At 30.7% G+C, this 26,448-nt stretch overlaps 2 protein-coding genes and 1 long non-coding RNA gene across 4 annotated transcripts; all 3 read right to left on the bottom strand.

Annotated features, from left to right (window-relative positions):
- Positions 1-4,173: 4,173 nt before the first annotated feature.
- LOC130899925 (Golgi phosphoprotein 3 homolog sauron) lies at positions 4,174-6,516 on the bottom strand. The gene has a single exon (XM_057810120.1). The coding sequence runs from the start codon at positions 6,104-6,106 to the stop codon at positions 5,246-5,248; it is 861 nt and encodes a 286-aa protein (XP_057666103.1). The 5' UTR covers positions 6,107-6,516; the 3' UTR covers positions 4,174-5,245.
- A 479-nt stretch (positions 6,517-6,995) lies between these two features.
- LOC130899909 (midasin) lies at positions 6,996-25,188 on the bottom strand. 2 transcript variants are annotated; one of them, XM_057810091.1, is made up of 8 exons: positions 24,966-25,188; positions 12,398-12,777; positions 10,423-11,548; positions 9,919-10,362; positions 9,656-9,828; positions 9,269-9,460; positions 8,810-9,073; positions 6,996-8,232 (listed from the first exon to the last, which is right to left on the bottom strand). In XM_057810091.1, exons 1-8 carry the CDS (start codon positions 25,036-25,038, stop codon positions 7,831-7,833), a joined length of 3,054 nt encoding a protein of 1,017 aa, XP_057666074.1. In that variant the 5' UTR covers positions 25,039-25,188; the 3' UTR covers positions 6,996-7,830. The 2 variants fall into 2 exon arrangements, with proteins under 2 accessions (XP_057666074.1, XP_057666082.1); XM_057810099.1 differs by having other exon boundaries at positions 12,509-12,777; positions 24,966-25,099.
- On the bottom strand, positions 24,361-24,665 carry LOC130899921 (uncharacterized). The gene is made up of 2 exons (XR_009060115.1): positions 24,612-24,665; positions 24,361-24,554 (listed from the first exon to the last, which is right to left on the bottom strand). It is a non-coding gene; the product is annotated as an uncharacterized LOC130899921 (long non-coding RNA).
- Positions 25,189-26,448: the final 1,260 nt, after the last annotated feature.

The raw sequence follows: 26,448 nt of genomic DNA, 5'->3' as shown, positions 1-26,448 counted from the left end.
TCATATTATAAAGATCAAAATTACAACAAAATTTAAAATATATGCGATTAATTCTTCAATTACAAAGTAAAAGTACTGAATAGTCAATTTTTTTCTCAACATTGTTAGAAAAATAACCAAAAAAATGTGTTTCATAATAAATATTTAACATATAGTAATTAGTATTTGCTCAAATACCTTTTAGTCTTGTAAATAACATTTCTCAAAAAATTTAAAATTGACATTTTCTGTCCAATGTATACTTTAATATGATGTGAACAGGATTTAATGGTGTCATATCATTAGTACTAACCGATACTGCATGAGGAGTCAAGTGTTACCATTACAATGAGTTATTCGTAACTGTATGCACCATAAGCCATTTTGTCATCACATTTCGTCGAGAGATGTTACAAAAATCAAAGCTGTAGTGCCCTAACCCACACTGATTTTTATAATTTGAAGAATTTTCAGATGCAACAACTTTGACAGTGACATAAAAGGAATACAAGATTTATCTTCAAATATAAAAGTCGTGAGATAGGAGAAGGAAGAACCCTCCTTTCATGTGAAAACCTCTTATGAGAGTAAAGATTTCCAAGAGGTGGTTATAAGAAATAATGATAATTGGTTCTGATCCCAGTCTTCACAACTAAGCCAAAGATTGATGCAAACAAAAAGAAAGACTAATTATATTTATTTGAAGCCAGTGTGATTCCCAAATCGTACCTACCTATTTATCAGGCCATGCTAGATTCAAGAAATTAAAATTCTCGTTTGTTGCTCAATATTATTTTGTTTTTTTGTTTGTTGTTCTAACATCAAATGAAGATTTACTTAAGTTCAAACACAACTTTTGTAGACGAGTTTTAAATTTTTTTGTGTTATTTTTTTACATTTTTAAAAGCTGTTCGTAGATTTTACATCACTTATCAGTAAAGATCTCTTCAAACTGTATCTACACCGAATTTGGTACGCCTAAGTATAGAATTAACTAATCCAAAAAACATTTCATTTACAATCCCTTTTGTTTTGGCTTTCCTGTAAAATTAGTATGTATGAGCTTGTAGCACTATTAAAGCAGGAATGAGAACCCTGGTATGCTACTATTTTCAAAGGTTTTCCAAATTAATGATTGGAGTTGTGTAAACAAGTGATTTTGAATACTTCCATGAAAGAAGATACTGAATAGTCAATGCTTTTCTCAAAATTGTTATAGAAATAAAAAACCGTGTTTCATAAAAAATATTTTAGATATTGTAACATTAATTCCTCGGCAGGACACTCTTCCTCAGGAATTGGTATTCGGCCTCAGTTAAAGTATATAAATAACAGATACTCGGATGGGATGAACAATTAATATTAAATTGGACACCTCCAGCTTTTTGAGGAACGACGTTAAAAATTAATAAAAAAAATGCGTAGAAGCTGGAAATACCTTATGAATTAAATAAAAATTAAACTATCCAAAACTATTCCCGGACACGATTATCTGAATAAATATTTATTGCTAACAATAAAAAAAGTTTCAGCAACAAATGAAATTATTAAAAAAATAGTAAAAAAAAAACGAAAAAACGCAGTTATAAATTAAAAAGAACTCAGATTTATTTATATATTAAAGATAAGAATGGGACTTATCTATGGAAATCCAAGATGGTTGCAGCTCTTAACTGAATTCTCAGATGTTGGAGTGTGTTGAATTGCTAGTCTGGTAATTGTATTCTTTGTCGTGGAAACTCCCAACCTGGCAGCTGTAGAACTGCAGGAAAAAAATATAATAAGAAAGGTAACGGGAACACAGATGGAAATTACGGAAGAATGAACGAGTAGAAAGAACAGATTTGAAAAAAGAGCTTAGGCTCTAACATATTAAAAAAAAGTGAATTTAAATTTTTTTAAATATAACCAAACAGGAATCTATTCTATTCGTTCTGTTCCCCAAATAAATAGAAAATACGAATTCATTTGAAAACTATTATACAAAATTTGCTCAAAATAAAAGGAAATCCAGAAAGATAATTGAAATTTTTGTGAGTACAAGCAATACAAAAAAGCAAAGAAAAACTTACCAGCGAATATAAAGAATAACATCGTCACAGATTTATTAAAGTTTAGTTTTATTTGGAGTGTAGATAGGTAACAAATTAATTTTTTAAAAAACTCCAAAGTTAGAATAAATAAATCCGAAGTGACTACTGTGCCACAATACGTGAACAAAGGAATATTCAAAATGTTTGAAGAAAAACGTAACAAGTCGAATGGCATATTACAAAATAGTAATTAGTATTTGCTTAGAATCTACTAAATATCTTTTAGTCTTGTAAATAACATATACCCTATATTATGCTACTATTTTCAAAGGTTTTCCAAATTCATGATGGGAGTTGTGTCAACATTTGAATACTTCCGTGAAAAAAATTGTGTTCTGGTGACTAGTACGGCAGCTGAGGGGTATCATTGCCGTTTCATACTCCCCTCAGTTTTAGAGCGTTTTTCTAAGTTTTTTGATGCGTAGAATCGATTTTTCGAGGATGCCGAGCCTAAATCTGGTCTAATAATTTGTTATAAACAATTGTTTTAAAAAGATCTACAAAAAAGGTCTTCAGTTTCTTGCCAAAAATAAATATTTAAAAAGTTATCGCTAATATAATGAAAAATTGACTTTTTTCTGACTTTATCGGTCATTACTTGGTTCCTACATGACGTAGAAAAATTTAAAGCAGCTCATTATAACCGTTAAAGTTAAAGTATAAAAATGAGATGTAGTACACCTTTTAAATATTATCTGTTAGAAAGTAATAGAAATTTAAATGTGCAAAATTTCGTGAAAAAAACAAGGAAATTAGCTTTTAAGTGTACATAAATTTAAAAAAACGTGATGTTATATAGTAGCTCAAAGTGCTAATTTTAAACACCAATTATGTTTCCGACCCTTAGTAGTAAAGAAAAATGAATTGGCTGTATCTAATTTATACATTTCGTTGATTGATCGTAACTTTCCCCTTACAATAAATATTAGCACAAATAAAGCAATTTTAGATACTATAATAAACTTAATTACTGGAACAAGAACAGTTCTTTGAATCATGCACATCGATTAGGTAATATTGTCTGTGGCCAATAGCCTTACTCTGAGGACATCCCTACTCGTACTCACACACACAATTTCCATAGTGTTCAAAATGTTAGAACATTTTCAATTATCACTTATATGTACGTGAAGCAATACTTTTTGAGAGTAAAGATATTGCTACCAATGTCAAATTCTATCAGATACCATATTTTAAGAGCTTTCTATGCTACTCACGAGCAAGGTAACATTTTGAAATTACAACCTGACAAATTAAACCCAAAATATTTTGGATTTGAGATAGATGAAACTATTTTAGTTCTAAAAAGTAGCTTCGTTGTACTAACCAGCTCACGAATTGTAATTGCACAAAATGTGATACAAAATACTATATGTAAAGAGTTTAAATTACCGCACCTTTCTTACATATTTGTACTTAAATGTTTGTTGAAACAAGTTTTAAAAGAAGGTAAGGTGCAATAAAACAATGAAATAATAAATATATTTTTGAGACCATAAAAAATTAACTTAAGATTAACATACTGTAAAGAAGTAATCGCGGGTGCGCACTTTAGCCTCTGGTCACGCAGTTTAAAACCTGCATTACTTTACAACTAAGGGTCGAAAACATAATTGGAGTGCTCAAAATGTTTGTATTGATTAGCACTTTAAGCTACTATAAGGAGCCTCACGTTTTTTAAAATTTATATGAACCTTAAACACTTATAAACAAATTACCATGCTTTTTTTGATGAAAATTTATACATTTCAATTTCTCATAAATTATTAACAAATACTATTTAGAAGGTCTACCACATCTCATTTTGAACCTTAAACTTTAACGTTTTAAATTTTTCTATCTCATGTAGGAACCAAGTAATGACTGATGAAGTCAGAAAAAGTCAATTTTGGATTATATTGACGATAACTTTTTGAATATTTTATTTTTCAAATATAAATGTCTTGAATTTGAGAAATGAATTTATTTCAACAACTGACGGGGAACCAAAAATTAACTTACAGAAAAGTCTTAGTGACCATGTGTTAAAAATAATTTTGAATGTGAATGCTATGTATTATTTTTTCAAAATATTGTCAAAATTTGATATAAGGAAACACAATTCAACATTTAAGTTTATTATATATGTATGACATTTATCTAAACATAGAAATTTCAAAGTAATACTAGATTTAAAAAATGTGGGATTCTGTTACATCTATATTTCGTGTTGAAAATGTTTGACAATAATAAAAAAAAGTATTTCAAGTTTGTATTTTGAATTAATGCTACAAAGATACAAATAAAGGTTGTTTTATAAAAAAATAACTAAATAAATTTTGTGAAGGTTGGAATGACAAATATTGCAAAAAACAGAAATCGGAGAATCAAGAATTTAATATAAATTATTTTGAAGCAGTGACCATAATGTCAATATGAGTCTGGAATAATTATATTCATTTATTAATGGATGCAGGTGATGAGAATATCACAGTTTTACCTGAACATAAATATTTTCGTATGGTCACCAAAGATACACATTATGGTTAAAGCTCTGATGAATAAATGTCATCACCAGTAGAAAACATTTCATATTATTTATCCAATGATATAGGAACAAAAAAATTGCTCAATGTGCCAAAGCAAAAAAAGTAAATAACAAATCACATGATTTTTAACATCATTGAACATTTAAAAATTAGTTAGGTTTTACTTAAAAGTTTTCATAATAATATGAAAATTATCTACTAATTTGTGATGGCCTCAAATGAAATAAAAGATTTTTCAAAAATTCCTAACCCTAGCGAAGAATTTACAAAATAAAATGATAATTATACATTATATTCTAAAGGACAAGTGTTATTTGGTTTTTTTACCAAATAGCATTCACCTATTTATTTTTCTTGAGGTATGATTAACTTAAATTTAAATAAGTATAATTTAATCATAACTTATGATAAAATACTCAAAAGGCATTTCCTAAAAGCCATAAAAGTGGTTTATAAAAAGTTGTACTGTTTGTATATTTGTTTTAATAAAATTTCAATAAAATCCGTCAACAATATAAAGAATAAATATTGGAATTGAAACTATATAAAAAAAATCATTAGTTTTGAGTATATACCTCAAAAATATAGAAAATATTAATTCCAAGGGATTGGTGATTTGGTAAAAATAACCATATTAATATATTCTTATTTAGTAAAAGCGGCAAATACAGCCCACAACACATCCGATGTGTTCGGTTTGTTGGCTTCTTCTTCAAAATTTAAATCAAGAAGTTTTCTTACTCTTTTAGTAGCTAATTCATAATCATCATCATTGAGTGGTGCAAAGGCATTCTCAAGTACATCACTTGCCTGTGCCAAGAATATTAGAGCTAACATCCTTTTATCCATTTGCTGAGGATTGTTTACCCACTTAGATAGAACTGCATCTTGGATTTTCTTGATTAAACGGCTCTTTGTAATATTATCTGTTAAGGGATGGGTAGTCATATCAAAAAATAGAAAATTTTGTTTCTCAGTAGTCAGCACACCTTTTTCAACTAAATTTTTTGCCAAACGTTCCCTAACATTTTTCAACTGATATCGTAATTTTAATGGGTTCCAGGTTTCCCCACTCAAGTATTCAATCCAACTTTGAACTGTTTCTGGTGGATCAGTTTCTTTTAGATGTTTCAATGCCTCATCAAGAAGTACATCTCCAATAGGGGTATCACTTTTTACAATAAGTTTTTTTGCAAGTAGGCCTCTTCTTCTCATTCCAGTTTTTTCAAGTTCTATGCGCCCTCTCAATCCTAATTCAATTAAGATACATCCCCGTAGACCACTGGATATACAATCATTCCAAAAAGACGTGTAACCTTCTTTATCTTTTAGTCCTAAAAGCAGAACTTCTTCCATAAGTGTTAGTCTTGTTTCTTTTGAATCCCCATCTTGGGAATCTTCATCGCGGCTAGATTTTTTTTCATTGTTTTGTTCTTCTTTGTTTAAACCCTCACTATTATCCCTTGTTATATTTCTTCTTTTAACAAATCCCTCACTACGATTCATTTTCAGGGTACATATCTAAATAATGTTGACGTTTACTATGAATATTTTTTAGGATCCCCTCCCTTGACATACGTCAATTGTCACTCATTTTTTAGGTCAATTTTTTAATCGAGATCAAATGCAGATTTTTGCCACAACGCAAATAAAATTGATTCATAAAAGCCTAGAGCGTTCGTATAGTAAAATCATTTCAATATAACTTGCTTAGATCAACTTTCAATCTGATGAATCTATTGTCAAAAAATTGTATAATTTCTATTATTTTATATAGATTTGTAATAGTCAAAGGATCATTAAATAACAGACTTATATATAGTTATAAAGTAATATGTACTATTTTGTGCAAGAAACTATGATAAGAAATTATTCCAAACTATATAGTGGTAGTCATTCGTAAATATAAGATTGGTAGAACTGATCAGTTCTATTTGTACACAACTGAACTTTAGACTTCCCTAGATACAAGTATTGTACTTTATATAAAAATCAGTGCCGTATTGAAATTATTTGTTTTATTTCTGATCAATTATTCATCTAGATACGGATTGGTTTCTAAGAATATTTCAAGATTTTTGTATTGTTTTTTCTTTTAATGTTTATTCAGTGAATTCATATATCGCATTTATTGTATAAATATATAAAAATTGTAATACATAGTTAATTTCATATGAGTGGTATATTGATTTAATATAAGGAGCTTTGAGATAATAATATTGTTTGAATACGTAAAATTGATTAGTATATTCATATAAATCATCGTTTTTTTAACTTAGAACTTTTTAACCATTTCCACAAATGCTTATGTTGTGTGGGCGAAATAAGTATACTATTCATAAATCAACGGCATATTTTATTCATAATGGGTTGCATGGTAAATTAAAGAAATTGATACAAAGGTAAATATATTTATTTTATTCATTTACTTAACCTATATAGTAATGTCTTCTTACGTGTTATTATTCATAAATAATTCGAATGAAAAAGAACAGATATAATAACTAAGTACAACGTTTCAATTATCTCTGAACATTCAATCTACACATAACAACAATAAACCACAGTATTTTCAAAATTTTAGTAAGGAATTGTACATCTGGCGGCAAAATATTTAAACTACTCTCTTTGAAATCGAATGCTGGATGCATGAACACTCCGATAGCAAGAACTCTTAAATGCGATCAACACACTGGCAGGAGACTATAAATATAACATTCTTTCATTCTGAACGAACACATTAGTTAGCTAATAACAATTTTTCGATCGAAAATGAGTCAAACAGAATGAAAAAATATTATGTAAGCATGGCGCTAAATTGTCTTCGAAGTCCACATAAATAAGTTTACATCAGTTCCAAAATGACCACGTTGCACTAATGCTTAATATTCAATATGCGAGTGACAATAATTTTCAAAAAGTCGTTTAATTTGCTAGTTACTTATATTTATATTACGAGTAATAATTATTCTAGGTTTCGATCGACTTCCGAAAATTGAACATATCGCGATGTTTTAAAACTTAATGAGTCCATGAAGTCTTATGTGAAAATAAGATGTTTATCCCAAAACGTGAACCAGTCTTTTAAAGGTCATGAGATGCATTAAATTTGGGTATTGGAGTCATTTAGAGTAACTGGAATCAAATTTCAAGGATAAAATCAGTTGCTCAGTATTCACATGACTTGAATGTACAAGTGAGGTTAATACTTGGAACTAGTAGGTATCAGCTCAACTACCAGGCGTTGAAGTTTGCTGTTGTGTACCAGAAGCTGCCTCGGCTAATGCGGTTTCTACCCGTTTTCTATGCGTTCCTAGTAATTCCGGAAGATCGTATGCAATAGCGATATCTAACCTATTAATAGGACATCCTCTAAAATAGGTACATGTAGAGGAAAGTTGCTGGAATTCATACAATGGATTTAGCTTGAAGAAATCTCTGTAGACATCTGGATCTGGAAGATCGTAACGAGATATATTGGTTAGAGTGGAAAGACCTTCGTAAATATGATAATCTTGAGGATGTTCTATTATAGCATCGGCGACTTGTTTACGATTTCCGAAGACTGATTTGTGATTGTAGTAGGTTGTGAGATAACAGTCCACCATTTTAGCGTGGTTACGCACACGCACCTAAAAATACATTAATTCATTAAACTTAGCATTTATTTCGTATTTTTTCCAAATTGATTTTGACAATGGATAAATGATCATTTCATTATATTTGTCTGTTGTCATTCTGCCACGGTTACTGTAATGTATCTTACCAAATATATTTGGGTTCAAATTATATTAATTTTTTTCTTGTAAGCAAATAAAGAGTCAAGAGAATAAACGTTATAGTAAAGCATTGAGTCAGAACTAAATACACTGTTTACACCACGACTACACCAACACTCACAATTACACTGTCTAACGCGCGTTTCGATAACCAAGTTATCGTCTTCAGAGACGCGCGTCATACAGTGGAATTGTGAGTAGTGGTGTAAACAGTGTATTCAGTATGAATATCACCAACGCTTCCAGAAATTTCGAAGTCATTGAGTCAGAAGATTTGCTTTTTCAAATTTCACCAAAATGCAAAATACTTATAGGTGTAGAAAAGTTACATACAATCAGATACCCCGTAAAAGGGCATAAGTACAATTTTAGGGTACCCTGAACTATATAGTACCTAATCCCGAACTTATGAGAATTGCCTAATACTTACTGCGAATCTACGTGCACTCGCTATTTTGTTTTCGATTCTCTTATCAATAGCTCCTCTTAAATCTCTGAGAAAAGCTCTCTCCTGAGCTTGTAGTAATCTCACAGGAGCCCATGGCTCATAAGGTCGTGACCAAAGTGACGTTGTGTACATAATTGGAGGTTGAGGAGAGGACATCAAAGGAGATATATTCCAAATCAAAGCTCCTTGCACTCTCATTAGTTCTTCTGGTTTTACTTGATCAGCTTTATTCAAAATTATACGTGTCTACAAATTAAATTTTTCATCAGAAATTATGTAAAATAATGCTCTACTGCAATCATTTCAATCGGAAATAATGTAATTTCTGTACTTAATAGAAACATGTATTTCCATAATACACGTATAGATTTTTATTGACAACTTTATTTACTATTGTATATTTTTGTTATTGATTGTAGTATAAACTATTTGAAATGGTACCTGGTGTTCTCGCCCTTTAAGCTGATCCAAAATTGCTTCTGTTTCTGGTCCAACATCGAGTTTTGAGGGATCGTATACCAAGAATATAATATCACCTCTATCGATAAACCACTGACAAGCATCATTAAATGGAAATAGTCTTGAAACTTGTTTCCTTACTTCAAGGATACCTGGTATTTCGACAATGTTAACCTAAAAAATATAGTTCCATTTGAACCGCGTTGTTTACTCAATTTATGTACAGACGCTAATAAAAACAAAAGAAGAAATTCGAATCTTTTGTAATTATCGGTCAAACAACGATCAGACAAGACATGAAAGATCCGAGGTATTTGATGAAATTCCTTTTAGTGTTGCATGCTACTATGAACTGCCTTGTTCACTTACCTTTTCAAGTAATTTAGATGGTAACCGAATTCCTCTTAATCGCTCTTCTAGCCCTTGCCCAAACTTTTGCAAACCTGAGAATGTAAAGTCGGCAGCTAATTCGGTACCTTCAATTATCTCAGCTTCTTCTCCATACATTAAAATGTTGAAATACGCGGGTGAAGGCTCCGCACCTAAGTATTAGTAAGAGACAGTTTTTTGAAATGTATAAATATTTTTTCTAATTTGCAATATGATTAGAATCATTTCTAACGTCGTCTCACCTGTTCTTATAGCAGTATCGTTGAATTCATTATTAGTCAAGTAATTTATTATCGAAGACTTTCCTCCACTCCATGGACCCATAAATAAGATTAGTGGTTTTGAGAAAATTTCAGAATCACCAAAATGTCTATTACTTAAGTCTCTATACTTATATAAAACTTCTAAGGGCTTGATAGCGTTTTCGTAAAGTTTCTTGAGATCTCTTAAAGTTATATCAGATACTTTATTAATTATATTTTCTGATTCTGAGGAGTCATCATCTACTTTAAGTAATTGTTCGACATGGTCTCTAGATCTTAAATCAGTTGGAATTTCTGTATCGAATGATAGATCTTCTACTGGTCCACCATTTGTACTTTCTTCGCTTCTATTATCTTCCGTTTCTTCACTCACAGATTCCTGCTTATTTGATTCCTTCTCATCACCAGCTGACTTTTCTTTATCTATAGTATAATAAAATTGTACATTAATTTTATATTTTAATCCATAATTTAGGCACTTACCATTATCATCATCGTCAGCTGCCTCAGTTAATTTTACTTTGTCTTCTTTTCTATCGCCCTTCACTTCTTCTGTAACATATTTATCTTCCTTAACCTGCTCTTCAGATTGTGCACCTGGTTTTTCTTTAGATTCATCATCAATATTTTCCTTGGAGTCGCTCTCATCTTCTTTTAAATCGCTCGCATTTTCATCAGGTTTTGTGGTTTCCTCCATTGACTGATCTTCTTTAAAATCTACTTCATCAGTAGACCTTTTAGATCGGTCTTGTGTGCCTTCTGTGCTATCATCACCACCACCGATATTTTCTTCATCTCCTTCTTTTGGATCCTCTATTGTAGTAGCTTGATCTCCTTGAATCTCTTTTGAATCATCTTCATCTTCCTTTGAATCAACTTTTTCATCTTCTTTTGAACGTGCTTTTTCATTTTCTTTTAAATCGTCTTCTGGGACCTCCGTCGATTCAACTTTCTTATCTTCTTGAGAATCATCCTCTTCAACTTCTTTCGAATCATCTCTAACAACTTGGGAGTATTCTTCTTCATTTTCATGAGTATGTTCCATAGTCTCATCCTTTGTCTCGCTCTTTTCTTCTACAATTTGGACTTTATTTTCTTCACTTTGAGCATTATCCTCAGCGCTTTGGCTTGGACCTTCAGTACTGTCTTTTTGATCTTCGTCTTCCTGTGTTTGCTCATTTTCTTTGCTATCTTGCTGTTGAATTTCTGCTTCTATGTGTTCTTCTAAACTATCACCACGTTCTTCACTTTTGTCACTATCTTGGTCAACCTGTTCTTTACTATCATCTTTTTGTTCATTTTCTATTTGTTTTTCCTCAGTCTGTAGCTGTTCAACGTCTTCTTTATCATCATCTTCATCTTTATTTTCTAAATCAGGTTGTTCATTACTTTCTTCATCGTCTGAAGCGATTTCTTCATTTTTATCTTCATCTTCCGTACTATCGTCACCGATGTTTTCTGTTTCAGATTCTAAAATTTCATTATTTGCATCGTCTTCTTTAGAAACATCTTGTTGTAATTCAGCTTCTTTAGAATCACCATCTGTGTCAATTTCTTTGCTGTTGGTTTCATCAGATTCGATTGTCTGTTCTCCACTAGAATCTTCTGGCTAAAAAGAATTATTCGCTTTATGAATTTTATGCAAATAATAGGAAAACCCCTAATGAAGCAGCAAGAGTCAAAGGAGTCAGGTATAGTTTAAAGTGAGGAAAATCTGAAAGATACTGAAAAGTTTGTTAATATATTCTTATACAATTTTACAATAGGTAAGCTCCAATTATAGATTGTCCAAATTTTAACCAGTTGTGCGGAGGATTATTTCTATTTTATTTATTGCTAACCTCTTTTTTGATTTCTTCAATGAACAGCATGTATATAAGTTCAATGTGTCACTTTAATGACTGAGTGTATACCAAGTATAAAGATCTCGTTTATTAGCAGTTTGCGAACTATAAAAAAATATAGATTTTTGAAGAATCTGACTATGATCATATGGAATAATATCTAGAATGAATGTAACCTCATCTAAACAGTGAATAAATTTAAATAATTATTGCATATCTCTCCAAACTTCATATACTTAGAACTTAGAACTTTATTCCTTGAAAGCGAATGTTTTGGTCCAACGCCAAATATTTCTTTTAGATATGTTTGTACGGTTTATAGTTTAATATTTTTTTGAAAAATGAAACATGCTTTATTGAATTCTCTTATTATCAGTTTAATGATAAGCTCATATTCTCAAATAATGTGTTGAAAAGTAGAGCACAACCGATTCAGAATCGTAATGAGAAATAATAATAATAGTTAGGTCGACAAAATAATAATAAAGAAAACGAGAAAGACCGTAGAGGGAATTAGAATATTAACAAAACAAGAATATAAGAATAAAAAGAACATTGTTATTATCATGTTGAGGTCATGACGGAAATTGCACTTTAAATTCAATTTTTAATACCTTATCTTCAGATTTCTTGCTGTCATTTGCTGCTCCTTCTTTTTTGCTTGGAGTTCTCTGAAAAACTTTTTGGAAAAATGAAGCAATTTTTTGAATAACAGTGGGTCGTACCTCTGGCTCGATTTTTTCGGAAACAATTTGATCATTTTCTTTACTTTTATCATCGTTAGTGTCGTCATTTTCTCCCTCACCTTCTTGGTGAGTGGAGTCGTCAGTAGTTATCTCTACTGTGGGAATATCTTCTTTGCTATCGCCATCGCCTTCTTCCGCCGATGAAATAACGGTAGCTTCGCCAGCCTCCAGCTCCTTCAAAGCCTTCTCGATGTACGGCCTGCATTCGGATTCGGAAGGACCTTCTGACTCGACCTCACCTTGCACACCTTTAAACAGAACAAAATGCTTTCTATTAGTATATCTAATCTACGTTACTATTATATAATAATATAAAGTATGAAAATCATTGAAAACAGAAAAAACCTTATATTTTTTGGCATTTTTTCAAACATTACGTCACAGCCGTAACATTGGTCTCTTTTTGTGAATTACTAACCAGATTTATTTATATTCAGTTTAAAAATATCTAGTTAATAATGTACAGTTTCACGTAAAAGCTATATTGAATAGTTTTCATATCATGTCAAGTACATTTGAAGAATTTCTTTTAAAATAATGTCAAGGTTTTATTACATTTGGAAAACTAACTACTACGCCATATTGACTAAGTAGTAAGTACTATTACTATTGAATCTATCAATTTCTTCTCAATGTAATTAATTGTTACGGATTAATATAAAAATTACAATCAAGCTTGATTCATCTTTACTGGCTATACTATAAACGATAATTTACAATTAATCGTTAGCAAAGTAACTTATTAACAGTGTACTGGTTACAAATATTTCATTAAATCAGATTACCATTTAAAGCATTGACACACAAAGTCGGCGCATCGTGGGTCAACTATATTATGGTATTGACGTCGATCTGTGTTTGCATTATCATTTCATGTATAAAAAAATGATTGAAAACAAATTCATTCTCAAAGTAGCCACCAGCAATAGTCAAGGATCTCGATGCGCTTGTAATATTTTATCTCATTAATTTGAAATGGAAAAATTGCTTTTGAAAACTTATGGTGAAAAAACTGAAAATGGGGAAATTATTTGGAATACAAACTCAGTTTGGATATTCAAAATGTGACGTTTACATGAAAGAAACCACATTAACCACATTATATATTTTCATGTTATAAGAAGCTGTCTATCGACGAATAATTGATGAAGTTTCGCACCTCATTTATGACCAATTCTACAAATCAGATGGACAAGATTTGGCATAAAAATTAAAAAAAAACGCGTATCCTGTTCGAGATATTGTCTAGATTACGAAATACATTCGAGCAAACAAAATTTGAAAAATAAGGCAGTAGTTCGTTACATTGGGACAAATATAACACCCACTCATAAAATAAATCTAAATTTTGCTTAGCTGCAATAAGATGTATTGAAATAAACTTATTCATATGGTGGGAACTAAGAATCAAATACTCCCATGACGAATACTGGTAAAAATGATGATAAAACTAAGGATCCCATTCTAAAATCCACGACAGTCATCGATTATGATCGTGGGATGGGTGGAGTCGACAGAAATGATCAGTGCTGCCTTCATGTACACTGATGCAGAAGCACACCATAAAAATACTATTTATTTAAATAACTTAACCTACATTAGAAATCGGAAGAACCGTCTGACTCAACCTCATTTTGCACAACTTTAAAGAAAAAAAAATATTTTTATTGATATGTCTAATTCATGTCACTGTTATATAATAATATAAATTGTGAAAATCATCGAAAACAGAAAGAAGCCCTCATTATAAAACCTATGTATTACATAAAAATATGCCTAATGTACAAAGGTTGACATTTAGCGACTATAGGATAGGTATTGCAGAAAGTATATTAGGGAATATAACGAGGCAAGAAAGGGCATCTAGAAGAGCAAGTCGTTTACGATTACAGGCTGGACAATGGGTATACTTCCCATGACAAATTCGTCCAAATCCTGTCAAAGAAAACCCGTCCAGTATTTGCAAAATGTATTCATTACTTAAAAATATAAATCACGATAAGGATGTGAGAAATGCTTCGTGGCGTTCCACGTGTCTGAATGTTTCAGAAGTTCTCCGAAATTGTCTTGAGATGTCCCTCATAATGGTCGATTTCCTTTGTCATTAAATAATCATACGAAAAGAAAGCTTTAATATTCGAGGTATGTTCCAACGTATCCTATAATTTTAACCCAACGTTCTGAAAAGCTTTATGAGATCTCGGTAAACCATTATTTGGGATTAGATGCAAAAATTTGTCGCAATGCATTTTCAACATTTTCTTTGGTTTCAATTGTACCCACAAAAAAAGTTCACCATGAATTTGCATTAATAGTAATCAGACTGTGCAAGGTCCGGACTAATGTTGGCTTGTAGGAGTTCAATACCACCAAGTTCTTCGATCTTGATCCACGTATCTTTCGCAGTATGTGGTTTAACATTGTCTTGATGTAAGAGAGCCTGCTTTCGGTTAATCAAACATGGATATTTCTCCGATCAAACCTCTTATATTCCAATCAGGTATCCACTATATATCTAAGCATTGATATCTTGACCATCTTGAATGATTTCGAAGCATACTAAATCTTCATGAACACACAACAAAACTTTCTGTTCTAATCGACCTCTCTTTGCGACGAGCTCTGGTAATTGTCCATACATCCATTTTTCATCGCAATGCGTCCTAATAAAATGATCATCATTTGGTAGTGCATGGATCTCTACTCGATATTTCGCTGAAATCTCGGTTAATTCGTATGGCACTATTGGACAACTTTTATAGATCTTACCTAATGATTTTAAGCGGAGATGTATGGTATCTTTAGAAGGTCAAATGAAGTCCTTTAATCGGCGAATGCAGGTACTAGGTTGGTTTTCTAGTGCTTGCCTGGTAACCTCAATGACTCAATTAGTGTCAAATATCTACTAAGCGTATTAAAACGTTTAAAATAACGATGTGCCATTCGCTCATCAACTGTATGATCCTCTTCAATTTCACATATTTTCCTTGGTGTCACAGCTGCTTTAAACTGTTGTTTCCAATGTTGTCTAATAATACATAATTTTCATATTTATCGTACTCAATTCGTACTGTAACTTGGAGTTCCTACCTAATGTCACTGTCATTCTTAGTGACAAATAATTCTATAATTAATTTGAGTTCAGCTGAAGTAAGATTATACTTAATGCTTCCTCAGTTAACTGAAATTCAGAAAGCTGCATTATTGTCAAATTAGAAGATGGCTGGACTGAAAGGGTTAATGATTATAGTGAAATTATTTTTTTTGTGGATCCTAATAACTTAATATTGATAAACATGTGAAGTAAATTTACACAGCTAAAAAATTTCAAAACTCTGTCCCAAGACTTGTATGCTATTCCAATAAACAGAAGTGTATATCAGATTCGAGTGAATTATACATTTTCTGACGCTAGATATTATTATTAGCACCTACATAGTGACATAACATTTATCTAGTTTATATTGAAATACTTTGATAATTTAAATGTGATTGTTTGATGCGTAGTTATTACTAAATTAGAGATCGAATTTCCAGACAGATCATTTTGGTATTGAAATTAATAATGTACAAATTACTGTTTTATATGCAATCTAAATAGAAAAAAAATTATGTTGCTCATTTCATTGATACAAAAACCCGATAATATGCATTGAAAATCCATATTCCTTCCAACAACAGCCAACGACGCTGAAATGAATGGATCGGGTAGCTCCTTCTGCCTTTCGGAGCTCTATGCTAGGTTGTTAAAACTACTAACCTATCCTAATCTAGTAACTGCTAAAAGTGAACCACTAAAATGGAATTATGCAAAACAACTCAAAATTTATTTATACGCAGAAACGAGCTGGAACCTCGAAGGACAGAAAAATCATTGCCATTTTGTCTTCCTTAGTCGGAACAGTTTTCACTTATAGAAACTCTCCATATAGAAGTATTATATATATATATATATATATATATATATATATATATATATATATATATGGGTATATGAAGTTTTATAGTTTTCTTATGTGAATATTGTTGTGGGACCTTCTTTCCCCATTACATATTTCCTCTATGTAGCTCATGCTAGAATTGTAGAAATTTACTACCAATAACATTAAGTTCTAAAGGTCAAATACATTACTCTCTCAATAGTTAATTATTATGTATATTCTTGTAAAGTTGCCACATTTATATAAGTAAAGGGACGTATGACTGATTTTTAATTCAAATTTATTGGTCAAAATTATGATGAAACTTTGAAGAAAGAACAATATGCTCTGGCATAAGAAAAATATTTAGGGAAAGCTTAGAAATGAATATATTTCAGAACAATAATGGTAAGACTAAATTAATAGAATGCAGAAGAAAATATTTCCCTTGATATCTAGACTCACTATCACGAATAATAGACAATCAAAGAGAAAATTTTGAGAGTAGATAGTACATCTACTTATTACAAAGTATTGTAAATTGTTTTAAACCGAAATACTTTCGATCAAATTGATGTTGCAAAGCACGGTCAATTAAATTTGGGTAGGCCACGCTTATTATATTTTCTACCCATATTTTCAAATTCTTTTATTTCAGCTTATCCGTGAGATTGGTTAAAATGGCACATAACTCATTAAAAATATAACAGTTAACAGTTAATGCAATTATGTATATGGTTATTTTTATCCTTAATATCTCTATAAATAAAGGAAAGCTAAATCATATTCTTAATTAATAGTGAAAGAACTAGTATGGATACAACTGGGGAAAGTCTAAGAGCCCTCAAGTTTGGAACAACCTGAAATTTCATCAGTATTATACTTTATAGAGCTTGCTTGCTTCAGAGAAGTACCTTTAGGATTATGGGAGTTGTATGATGCCATACTTATTGCAGAAAAATAAAAAATTTTTCTTTTTTTTTCAACCACCATACAGTATTATATAAAGTTCTGAAGCTAACTCATCAAAATTTAATTACTAGCTTAGCTCTCAAATTTTTGGAACATTTATCTTCCAGTGGTTTATTCATATTTTAAAAAAGAAATGTTGGAAAATAATTGAAATTTCGTTTATCGTATGCCAATTACCTAGTAAAATGACAGCTTCGTGGTTTCCCCTATTCTGGTTATTGAAAATTACTATCCTTGTGGTATAAATATATTTTTAATTACTCTGTTTGGTACACTATATATTTTTGGATTTAACTAATGTAAGTACGACCACATCTCTCCAAAGCTTTGAAAATTAGTTTCAATGTAGAGTTGACCTTATTTATTTTTATAGAAACTGAAGATGAGTATTTTAAGGTTGCTTTCTTAAATAATATTGTAAGACAACAAATGTAAATTATTTGATATTTTACATAATTTTTCATATTTAGTACATTTAGCAGAATCGATAATTTCATTTCATATAACCTGTGTGGCAGAAATATTTATAAATTAAAAAATTCGTAATCTTAATCTTAATCTAAACAGAAATTTTTATTTATTCAAATCGCGTAATACCATACTTCAATAACATTATAAATTTCAAACTATTACTTTTATTTTTCTATTAAGATATTTATCATAATTCATCTAAGTTCTTGAAATCACTTAAGGACTTTTCGGAAACTACAACCTGGGTTAAGGTAAATCACATATCAGCTGATTACGGTTCCTAACGAGATTTTGGTAACAGTTTCCGAACGTCGAATTTTCGGTGGAAATTCAAATTTAAAATATGATCTTCAAGAACTTCTGATTTTTATTTGTTCATTATTCAGTTATCAACGATTTACAGCCCCCCACCACCACCACACGGATGTTGCACCAAAGTTTAATATTTTTAATATTATTAATATTGTACCAAAACTTATAAAAACCGTAAACCTAAGTAACCTATCACGATAATGCTCATGAGAGTTAATAGTTTAGGGACCATTTAGGGAAATGAAAAATTTTTAAAGTTCCAAAAACCATAGACAAATGAAATAAGCCGGCAGCTGATATAATCTATCCACTGGTCTACCAGACCGGAAAGACCCTAACAGGATAACGATTGATTTCATATTAAAATCGCACGTGGCTAGCTTCGTTCTTATTTGTACTACCAAAATAAAACTATATAATTTGCACCCCCTAAAAACGCGATGAAAATACCAGCTCTTGAAAAACATATGATTCTGACATAAGAATGGAAGTTTTCGATCAAATCGAAGAGTAAATAGCTTAATTTTAATTTGTTCCAACTAAATAACATTTTCTATATGCACTCCTCTAAAAATCGAGAAAAAAAATTCTAACCAGCTGCTCCAATGACCGTAACTTCTGCGCATGTACGGTAGAAAATCCTGAAGCTAACAGTAAAAAAAATATTATTTTCATAGCGCAGACCGAAAGAGTATGAGTAAAGTTGAAAAGTTCAACCCGTTGAGTAAAGTTAAAGAGTTCAACCCGTTTCGTATCCCGTAAATATAAATATGTATAGCATAGCATGTTTTATTCAATCAAATTTTTATTATTTATGACAAAAGTGGAAACAATTCAATAAATATTCGTTGGTTGATCTGAAGATAGATTATAACAGATCTGATGTATAAAATAAAGGAGATTAATTGAGTTATACTGTTCAATTCAATATATAATTACCTGATAATGTAATAATCATTTTTATTCATACCTGAACGTGTTGGGGTGTTAATAAAACGTGGCAAAATTTCTGCAGCTACCAAAATGAAAGTCAAAAGATTTTACTTGAGCTGGGATAAAGATGGCATGATAAGAAAAGAATAAACAGTCTACTTAGTATTTCAACTCAATTTTACCAGCTTCGGTTAACAATTTAATAATTTAGTATAATTGTTAAGAATAAGAATAATTCCTTCTACGCAGTAATACACTATTACTAAGGAATTAGTCACCTAACACCAGGAGTTCGACAAAAACTACAAAGAAACGCTATAAACTAACTATTCTTAATAATAAACGTAAGGGTGGAAAAGTATAACGACATCTAACTGTAGTTGTCATGGTCTTCCAGATATTGTTGAAATAGATAACTTGAATATTTACAATGTGATTACGTATTATCTGAAACATTTGCAAACATCAGCAACATTGCAAAATATATAATAATAACGTCGATTGCTTATTCTTGAGTATTTAAAAGACTGATGAAAATAGGTATTCCATTTAAGTCTTCTATTTATGACTTTACTACAGATTGAAGGGATGATATAAAACTAAAATATACAAAAGTTTTGTTTCATTGAGATCTAGTTTTTTTTGTGAGAATAGTAATTTTTTAGAAGGAACTTTACTTTTATCTTTTCTCCGCTTTACCTGAGGGTGCAAATTAGTTAATGATAATTTATAGATAGTACAAATGATAACAAATTATATGTAATTTTGGTTTAAATTGAATAAATTTTCTGCTAGAATCAGGATCAGCAGAAGGTACAACCATTGAAGCAGTTGAGCCGCCATTTAAAAATCATTTTTTCTCGATTTTTAGAGGATTGCAAATAAAAAATTTGGCATATTTAGATTATACATATTAAAATAAAACTATTTACTTGTAAATTTAATCAAAAGCTTTCATTTTTCTATCAGAAGTATACGTTTTACGAGGGCACGCTATTTTCTATTTTTCTCCGCTTTTTTGGGGGTGTATATGATTTAATAGTATATTTCTGGTAGTGCAAATAAAAACGAAGCTAACCATATGCGATTTTTCTATAAAATCAATAATTATTCTGCCAGGGTCTTTTCGATGTCTACCAGGGTAGAAAAGAATCTCATATAACTACCAGCAGATTAACACGATCAATTTCCGAACAACAATGAATGAACGGGATCCAGGTTAGTTTCGAAAATTTAGATCATGATCAGGTTAACCCAATCATAGTTTCAGAAAAAATCTAGGATTATATTATACAAAGTTTATACATGTTCTAAGGATTATAAGGGATTTTTATAGTGCTTTTGAGAATTCAGTCCAAGAGCAGTCCAAACAATCCAATGCATCTTTAACTTCCCTTTACCGTGTTTGTAGAAGGATTTGTCTTTTGCCTCAAAATAGACTTCAGTTTCTTCAGTTGTTTCTTCGTTTGAGTTGAATTTCTTATCGGCGAGCTTTTTTTTGAGATCAACAAATAGCCAGTAGTCACTGGGGGCCAGATTTAGATTATACAGTGGATGAGGAAGCAATTCGAAGTGTAATTCGTTCGTTCAATTTAACCATCGTTGCCAACGCTTTATGAATCGGTGCATTGTTTTGGTGAAACAGTGGGTTTTTTCTTCCACATATGAGGCCGTTTTTCTTGATTTTTGCATTCAAACAATCAACAACTCTATGTAGTATTCGCTATTGATTTTGTCTCCCTTTTGGAGATAGGCGATGCACAATATTACAAGCGCAACCCAAAATAGTGAATCCATAACCCTTCCAGCTGACTGTTGTGTCTTTGGACCCTTAGGAAGTGATTCACCGGCTGAAGTTCACTCAGATCATGATCGTTTCAATCCCGAAGGGAATTTATGGATCCATGTTTAATCCATTGTCTAATATCGACGCAAAAAAAATCTGATTTATTGCGTTTAAACATGTCCGAACACTACTCTAAATCATCAACACGTTGTTGTTTTTGATCGACTGTGAGTAAACTCGGCATCCACCTTAAAAAAAACTTTCAAATGTTCATACATAATTGTAAGCACACTGCCTTCTGATATCTTTACGACCTCGGCTATCTAACGCAATTTCAATATACGATTAGATATAACTTTTTTGAACTTTTTTGATGTTTTCTGGAGTAACCATTTCAATTGGACGACCAGAACGTTCACCATCATCGGTGTCTGTACGACCACGTTTAAATTCAGCAAACTAATAACCATTAATGGTTCTTTTCGATCGAGCAGAGTCCGGATAACACTTTTGAAGCCATTGCTGAACTTGTACACTGTTTTTTTTTTCATCAAGAAGCAATGATAAATTAACCCACGAAATATGATGATGATAATTGGTTATAGAATTTTATGCATTTTTATGCATTTTATGCTCAATAATTAAGTGATAAATTGCACACTTTATAATGTTATAATTATTTTTTTTAAATCTGTATATTATTTATATCTAAAAGGAAGCCGCTCAAAAGTTATGTTACTTTCTAAGTATTTTTAGAATTTCATTAATTACAATATTCCCATTTCAATTTATGATTGAAAATGTGTAATTATCGAAAATAGACATGATTTTGTGTGAATTTTCAAAACTTCATTAGACATATGATCATAAGGCTCTGTCGACCCAAAACTTTTCTATTTTTGCCATAGTTCTTACTCGGTGCAATATTTCTCCTAATATTCCTGCTATTTATTGAATCTTCCTTTCCATTTGTCTACCTCTCTTCCTTTTGTTATTTGATCGTGCTTCCCAAATACCTTTAATGATCTCTTATTGATCATTTTAACCATTTGTCCAAACATTTTTAGCTTGTTTTTTTGCCTTTTCAGCTATTGATTAAATATTTAATCCTTCCAGTTTTTGCTTAGTTTCTGATTCTGTCTACGTGTTATTTCTTTCACTCTTCTTAAATACTTCATCTTCTTTGTTTGTATTCTGCTTTTTGTTGTATTTGGCAGTACCCTGCTATCTTGAACACCGTCGTTTTTGAACGGGTATACGGATAAGATAGAGTTTTGAGTCGCGAGAAATTAATTCATTTCCGTCTACTCCTCCTCCTCTGTGTATAATCATCCCTAAATATTCAATCATTTCGCCTGGTTCTAATTTTCTCCATCGATCGCTATGTTCAACTGTTCATTTTCTTCTCCCATGTATACTAGTTTTGACTTTCCAACATTAACCATCTGATTTTTCCTATGTACGAGTAGTTGCATTTCCTGGTATGTCTTGGTATTATTTATTAAATACCTTTTGGTAAATTCACCTATCATGAGGTTATTGGAAACGCGTATTCCATGAATCTAGTTGATTTGAAGTAAAATATTCCATTGTTTATTTTTTTAGACTCTTTTTTTGTTGCTTTAATCATATTATCCATAACTATTATAGAAAACAGATGTTTCAGTACCCTTCACTATTGTTTTATACACATTTGTATTTTTAAAAACTCAAGCAAGTGTCTGGACGAATATTTTGTGTTAAGATGATTTCCAGTTATAATAAATAATTAAAGAATCAAAAATTATTTAGGTATGTTAATTACAGAAAAAACAGTTATACATATTTATTTAATAAATTGTATTTTTTCTTTCAATGGAATGCAGTTGAATTCGGACGTGAGATAAATTAGTGATAGGTTTGAGTACAGTCGAAATATTCATTTTAATTCAAAATTTTTCTGTTCTGTCAACAACCATCTTGACATTTCTCGAGATCGTGTGAAGATAGATCAGTTTCTGAATCTATTTGGTTGGAGTATACTTAAAGTTGTCTAGAGAATGATGACAAGTTGATGTCGTTCTGTTCTCAACCTGATTGAATAATCAGTACACTTATAGTTTAAACAGTATACAAAAAGGTATCATGTCATCAATTACAATATGTTTTACTCAACTGCAAAATCTGATTTAGAGGAACTTGAACTTATCATCTTTAAATAGAAAACTGTATAATCGTGTTTATAATCTGGTCTAACCTCATAATTTAAATGTTTTGAAATCAACGGTTATTTCGGTAATAAAATAGCTATAAACTTTATAACCTGACATTAAAATAATCAATCGAACGCTATGCAGCTAATAAAATCCAAAGTGCTATAATGATACCTTAACACTTGGGTATATTTAAAATTGAAAAGGAGCAAGATCAATTAACATTAAAATATAGAGAACTATGATCTGTCGTTTGATCCATTTGTGCAGTATCTAGCAACGTATAGTGATTTAGAAATTTTGAAATAATTACAGTATTAAACATCTCCCAAGTTATATAACTAGTGAATAAATAATTACAAAGTTAGAACTGAATAATATTGTTTTCAGTTCAGAACCACTCTAAGGACATCCACGAAAATAGCATCATATTTACAGAATTATATTTTGTTGACTAAATTTAAATGCTACCAACATTATTAGTTATGTCATTATTACCAATACTACCATTCATACGTTGCTTTTCATCAGATTAACTTTCAGTATTCACGTCATCATTTTAGAATTTGACGCCCACTTCAATACAAATTTCCAAATTGTGCAAATTCAATACGAACAGGTTAAGGATACAATTTTGTAAAAATATGACTTATTTTTATATCAACAGAATAGGAACAAGAAATGATATTTTTTAGTATCAATGGAGCTATTTTTTGCTTAGATATGAGCAAAACAAGACTAAAAAACTACTCAAAGCAGGACAACACCTTCAAATTCATTTTTAATTAAAAATTTCATAGGTTTAATACTATATTTTTGAGCCTTTTTTATAATTATGATGGTCATTTTTGTTCTGGGTTGTTAACGTTGGTATACGTAATGTATAGTCTGCATATTATTCCCATATTGCTAGCAATAAATTATCACCATCATTGTGATACGAAAAAACTTAGTTTCTGAACTAGGCGATATACTATACATGCCTAAACTATTTCTTGAAGTTTTAACGAAACAAATTGGAATTTTATTATAATAATATATGAATTGGGTCAATATTCAAAATCTAGAAAATTCAGTTTCAAAATTATTGTATGTATTTGGCATATTTCCACTGTGAGAGCTGCATTTTTTTTTTTTCAAATTAAACATATATTAGCTGATATAGCGTTAAGGTTTATTATTGGAATTTTTTCCCGTGATTCCAAAATATCTTTCAGGTATATTAATACATGCAAAGAAAATTCATTTGTGTTTGATTCTATATGGCGTTTATTGAAATTTGCCATACATTTATATAAATCAATGGTTAAAACGGTAAAAAGTAGTAAATATATTGCGGTTAGAATGTTTTCAATATTAAAATTTTACAATTTTCATGGACATAATATATCGTGGTCTAAATATGTAACAGTCTAGGGTATCCTTTGTTGGCTTCTTGCCTATAATGAAATAATAACTACACAGCTACTTTTAGATAGATAAGAGTTTGTAATTACTTATTTTTCTATTAATGTGAACGAAACGTAGAAATTTCTCGTGTAGAACGATGGTTTTTAATAAATGTACCTAAAAACATATTATTAGTTATTTTCGGAGTATACTTATGTGTAGGAAATTTTTATTATTAGACTGTTACTTCATCAAAAAATAACGTAACATATATTATGAATCGAAAACCAGTTTTTTTAAAAATTATATAACGAAAAAAAGCGTGTGAAAAATGCCACCTGCGACTTTAAAATTTCACCGTAACTCGAACCTTAGAACTACTTTCTAACCCACGCACTTAACACTTTAAGCATAATTCATTTGGGTTGAATAATTTGTTGAAGAACATTTTGTAAACGTACCCTGCAAGGTAGTGGCGAGAAGAGACAATCCAAGAAGCAGCAGCAGCCCAGAGGATCTTCGGTAGACCTCCATGGCTTCTTGTCACTACACCGGTCACATAAAAGTCCCGCACTGAGCGCCCAGGTTACGCTGGACCGTCGCATATCATCGCAACGCTAGTCAGTAGCGCCGAACGGAGCCTTCCAAAAATACACATTCCCGAAAATCATGCTCACTCATTCTATCAGTTATGCGAACTCCCATGTCGTGATAAATGACCATAACCTTTCTTTACTAGTTGCCACTTAAACATTGGCGCTTCACACTATCTTTTTTGTTTTCTAAAAATGTGCCTCATTGGAATGATCTATTCAATTATTATCTCGACTTCTTTTCTCAATTATTTCTTATGATTCAAAAATACTAATTTTGGTAAGTAAAATGGAAGATCTCCTTTTCTCAAAACTTCAAAAATTGACACTCATTCAGTTCAGTCAGTTTAGTCAGTTCCTTTATCTACTGATGGCTTTTTAATTGACACAATTTTTGATCACAAAATTAAAAGTATTAAATTTGTAAGCAAATAGGCTCCAGACTATGTAGAAAATGATCATTATTGTGAAGAAGTTTCTAGCCAAAAACCTTATCGAAAAACCATTGTACTCCCTTGATATGACTAGAGGCTACCATTTTACTCTAGAACTACCATTTTGCGATATCTAATTAATAGAAGATATAAAAGATAATTTATAATGAGTGAAGTCGAATAAATTGGTTCCAAATTTTCTCATGAATTGTGCATCGTTGGTTTATCGGTATTTTTTTGAAAAATGCCTAATCAAAAAGTCTTAAGAAAGTAGTGTCATTGATTTTTATAAAGAGAAAATTATATCTTTTGTTTCTTCATAGTTAATATGGATGATTTGCTATTTAAAAAAAGAAACAAATTTCGACGCTTATGCTTCAAGATATCTCAAAAACGACCAGGTCGACAATTTCCGAATTCACATCGTTCCCAACTCGAAATCGCTGTAGTTTAAATATGTATGGGATCTCATTCACAACATTTTTCACCTGGTTTTATTTTGGTATAGTCATTTTATAATATTTTTTCAACTTTTTTGTTTTAGATCAGTAAAAACTGTACACAGAAACATGATAGGCATTCTAACGGATGAAAATTATTAAATGAACACCGTAGAATTCCGAAAATAACTTTTTTATAATTGTTTTAAGATTCATTCTCGTGACGGAGTAAACGTCATTCGGATAACCTATATTTTTAGGTTAACCCCATTAGAATCTATTTTTGAGAAAATATTTATTTTCAGCGTTATTTAATTCGCCTATCGCAAACATATTCATCTGTTTTATTAGATTTAATATGTATACCTTCACTCACTTAACCTTATATAATACATTTTATAATATTCACTATCAGCAGGACACCATAGTTTTTAGTTGAATCAATATTTTTTGTTTATTAAAATTAAATCAAATTTA

The sequence above is a fragment of the Diorhabda carinulata genome, chromosome 1 (genome assembly GCF_026250575.1).
Source record: "Diorhabda carinulata isolate Delta chromosome 1, icDioCari1.1, whole genome shotgun sequence".
NCBI lineage: Eukaryota > Metazoa > Arthropoda > Insecta > Coleoptera > Chrysomelidae > Diorhabda > Diorhabda carinulata.
The sequence above is the reverse complement of the archived record's forward strand: the minus strand, read 5'-3'. Positions and strand labels throughout refer to the sequence as shown.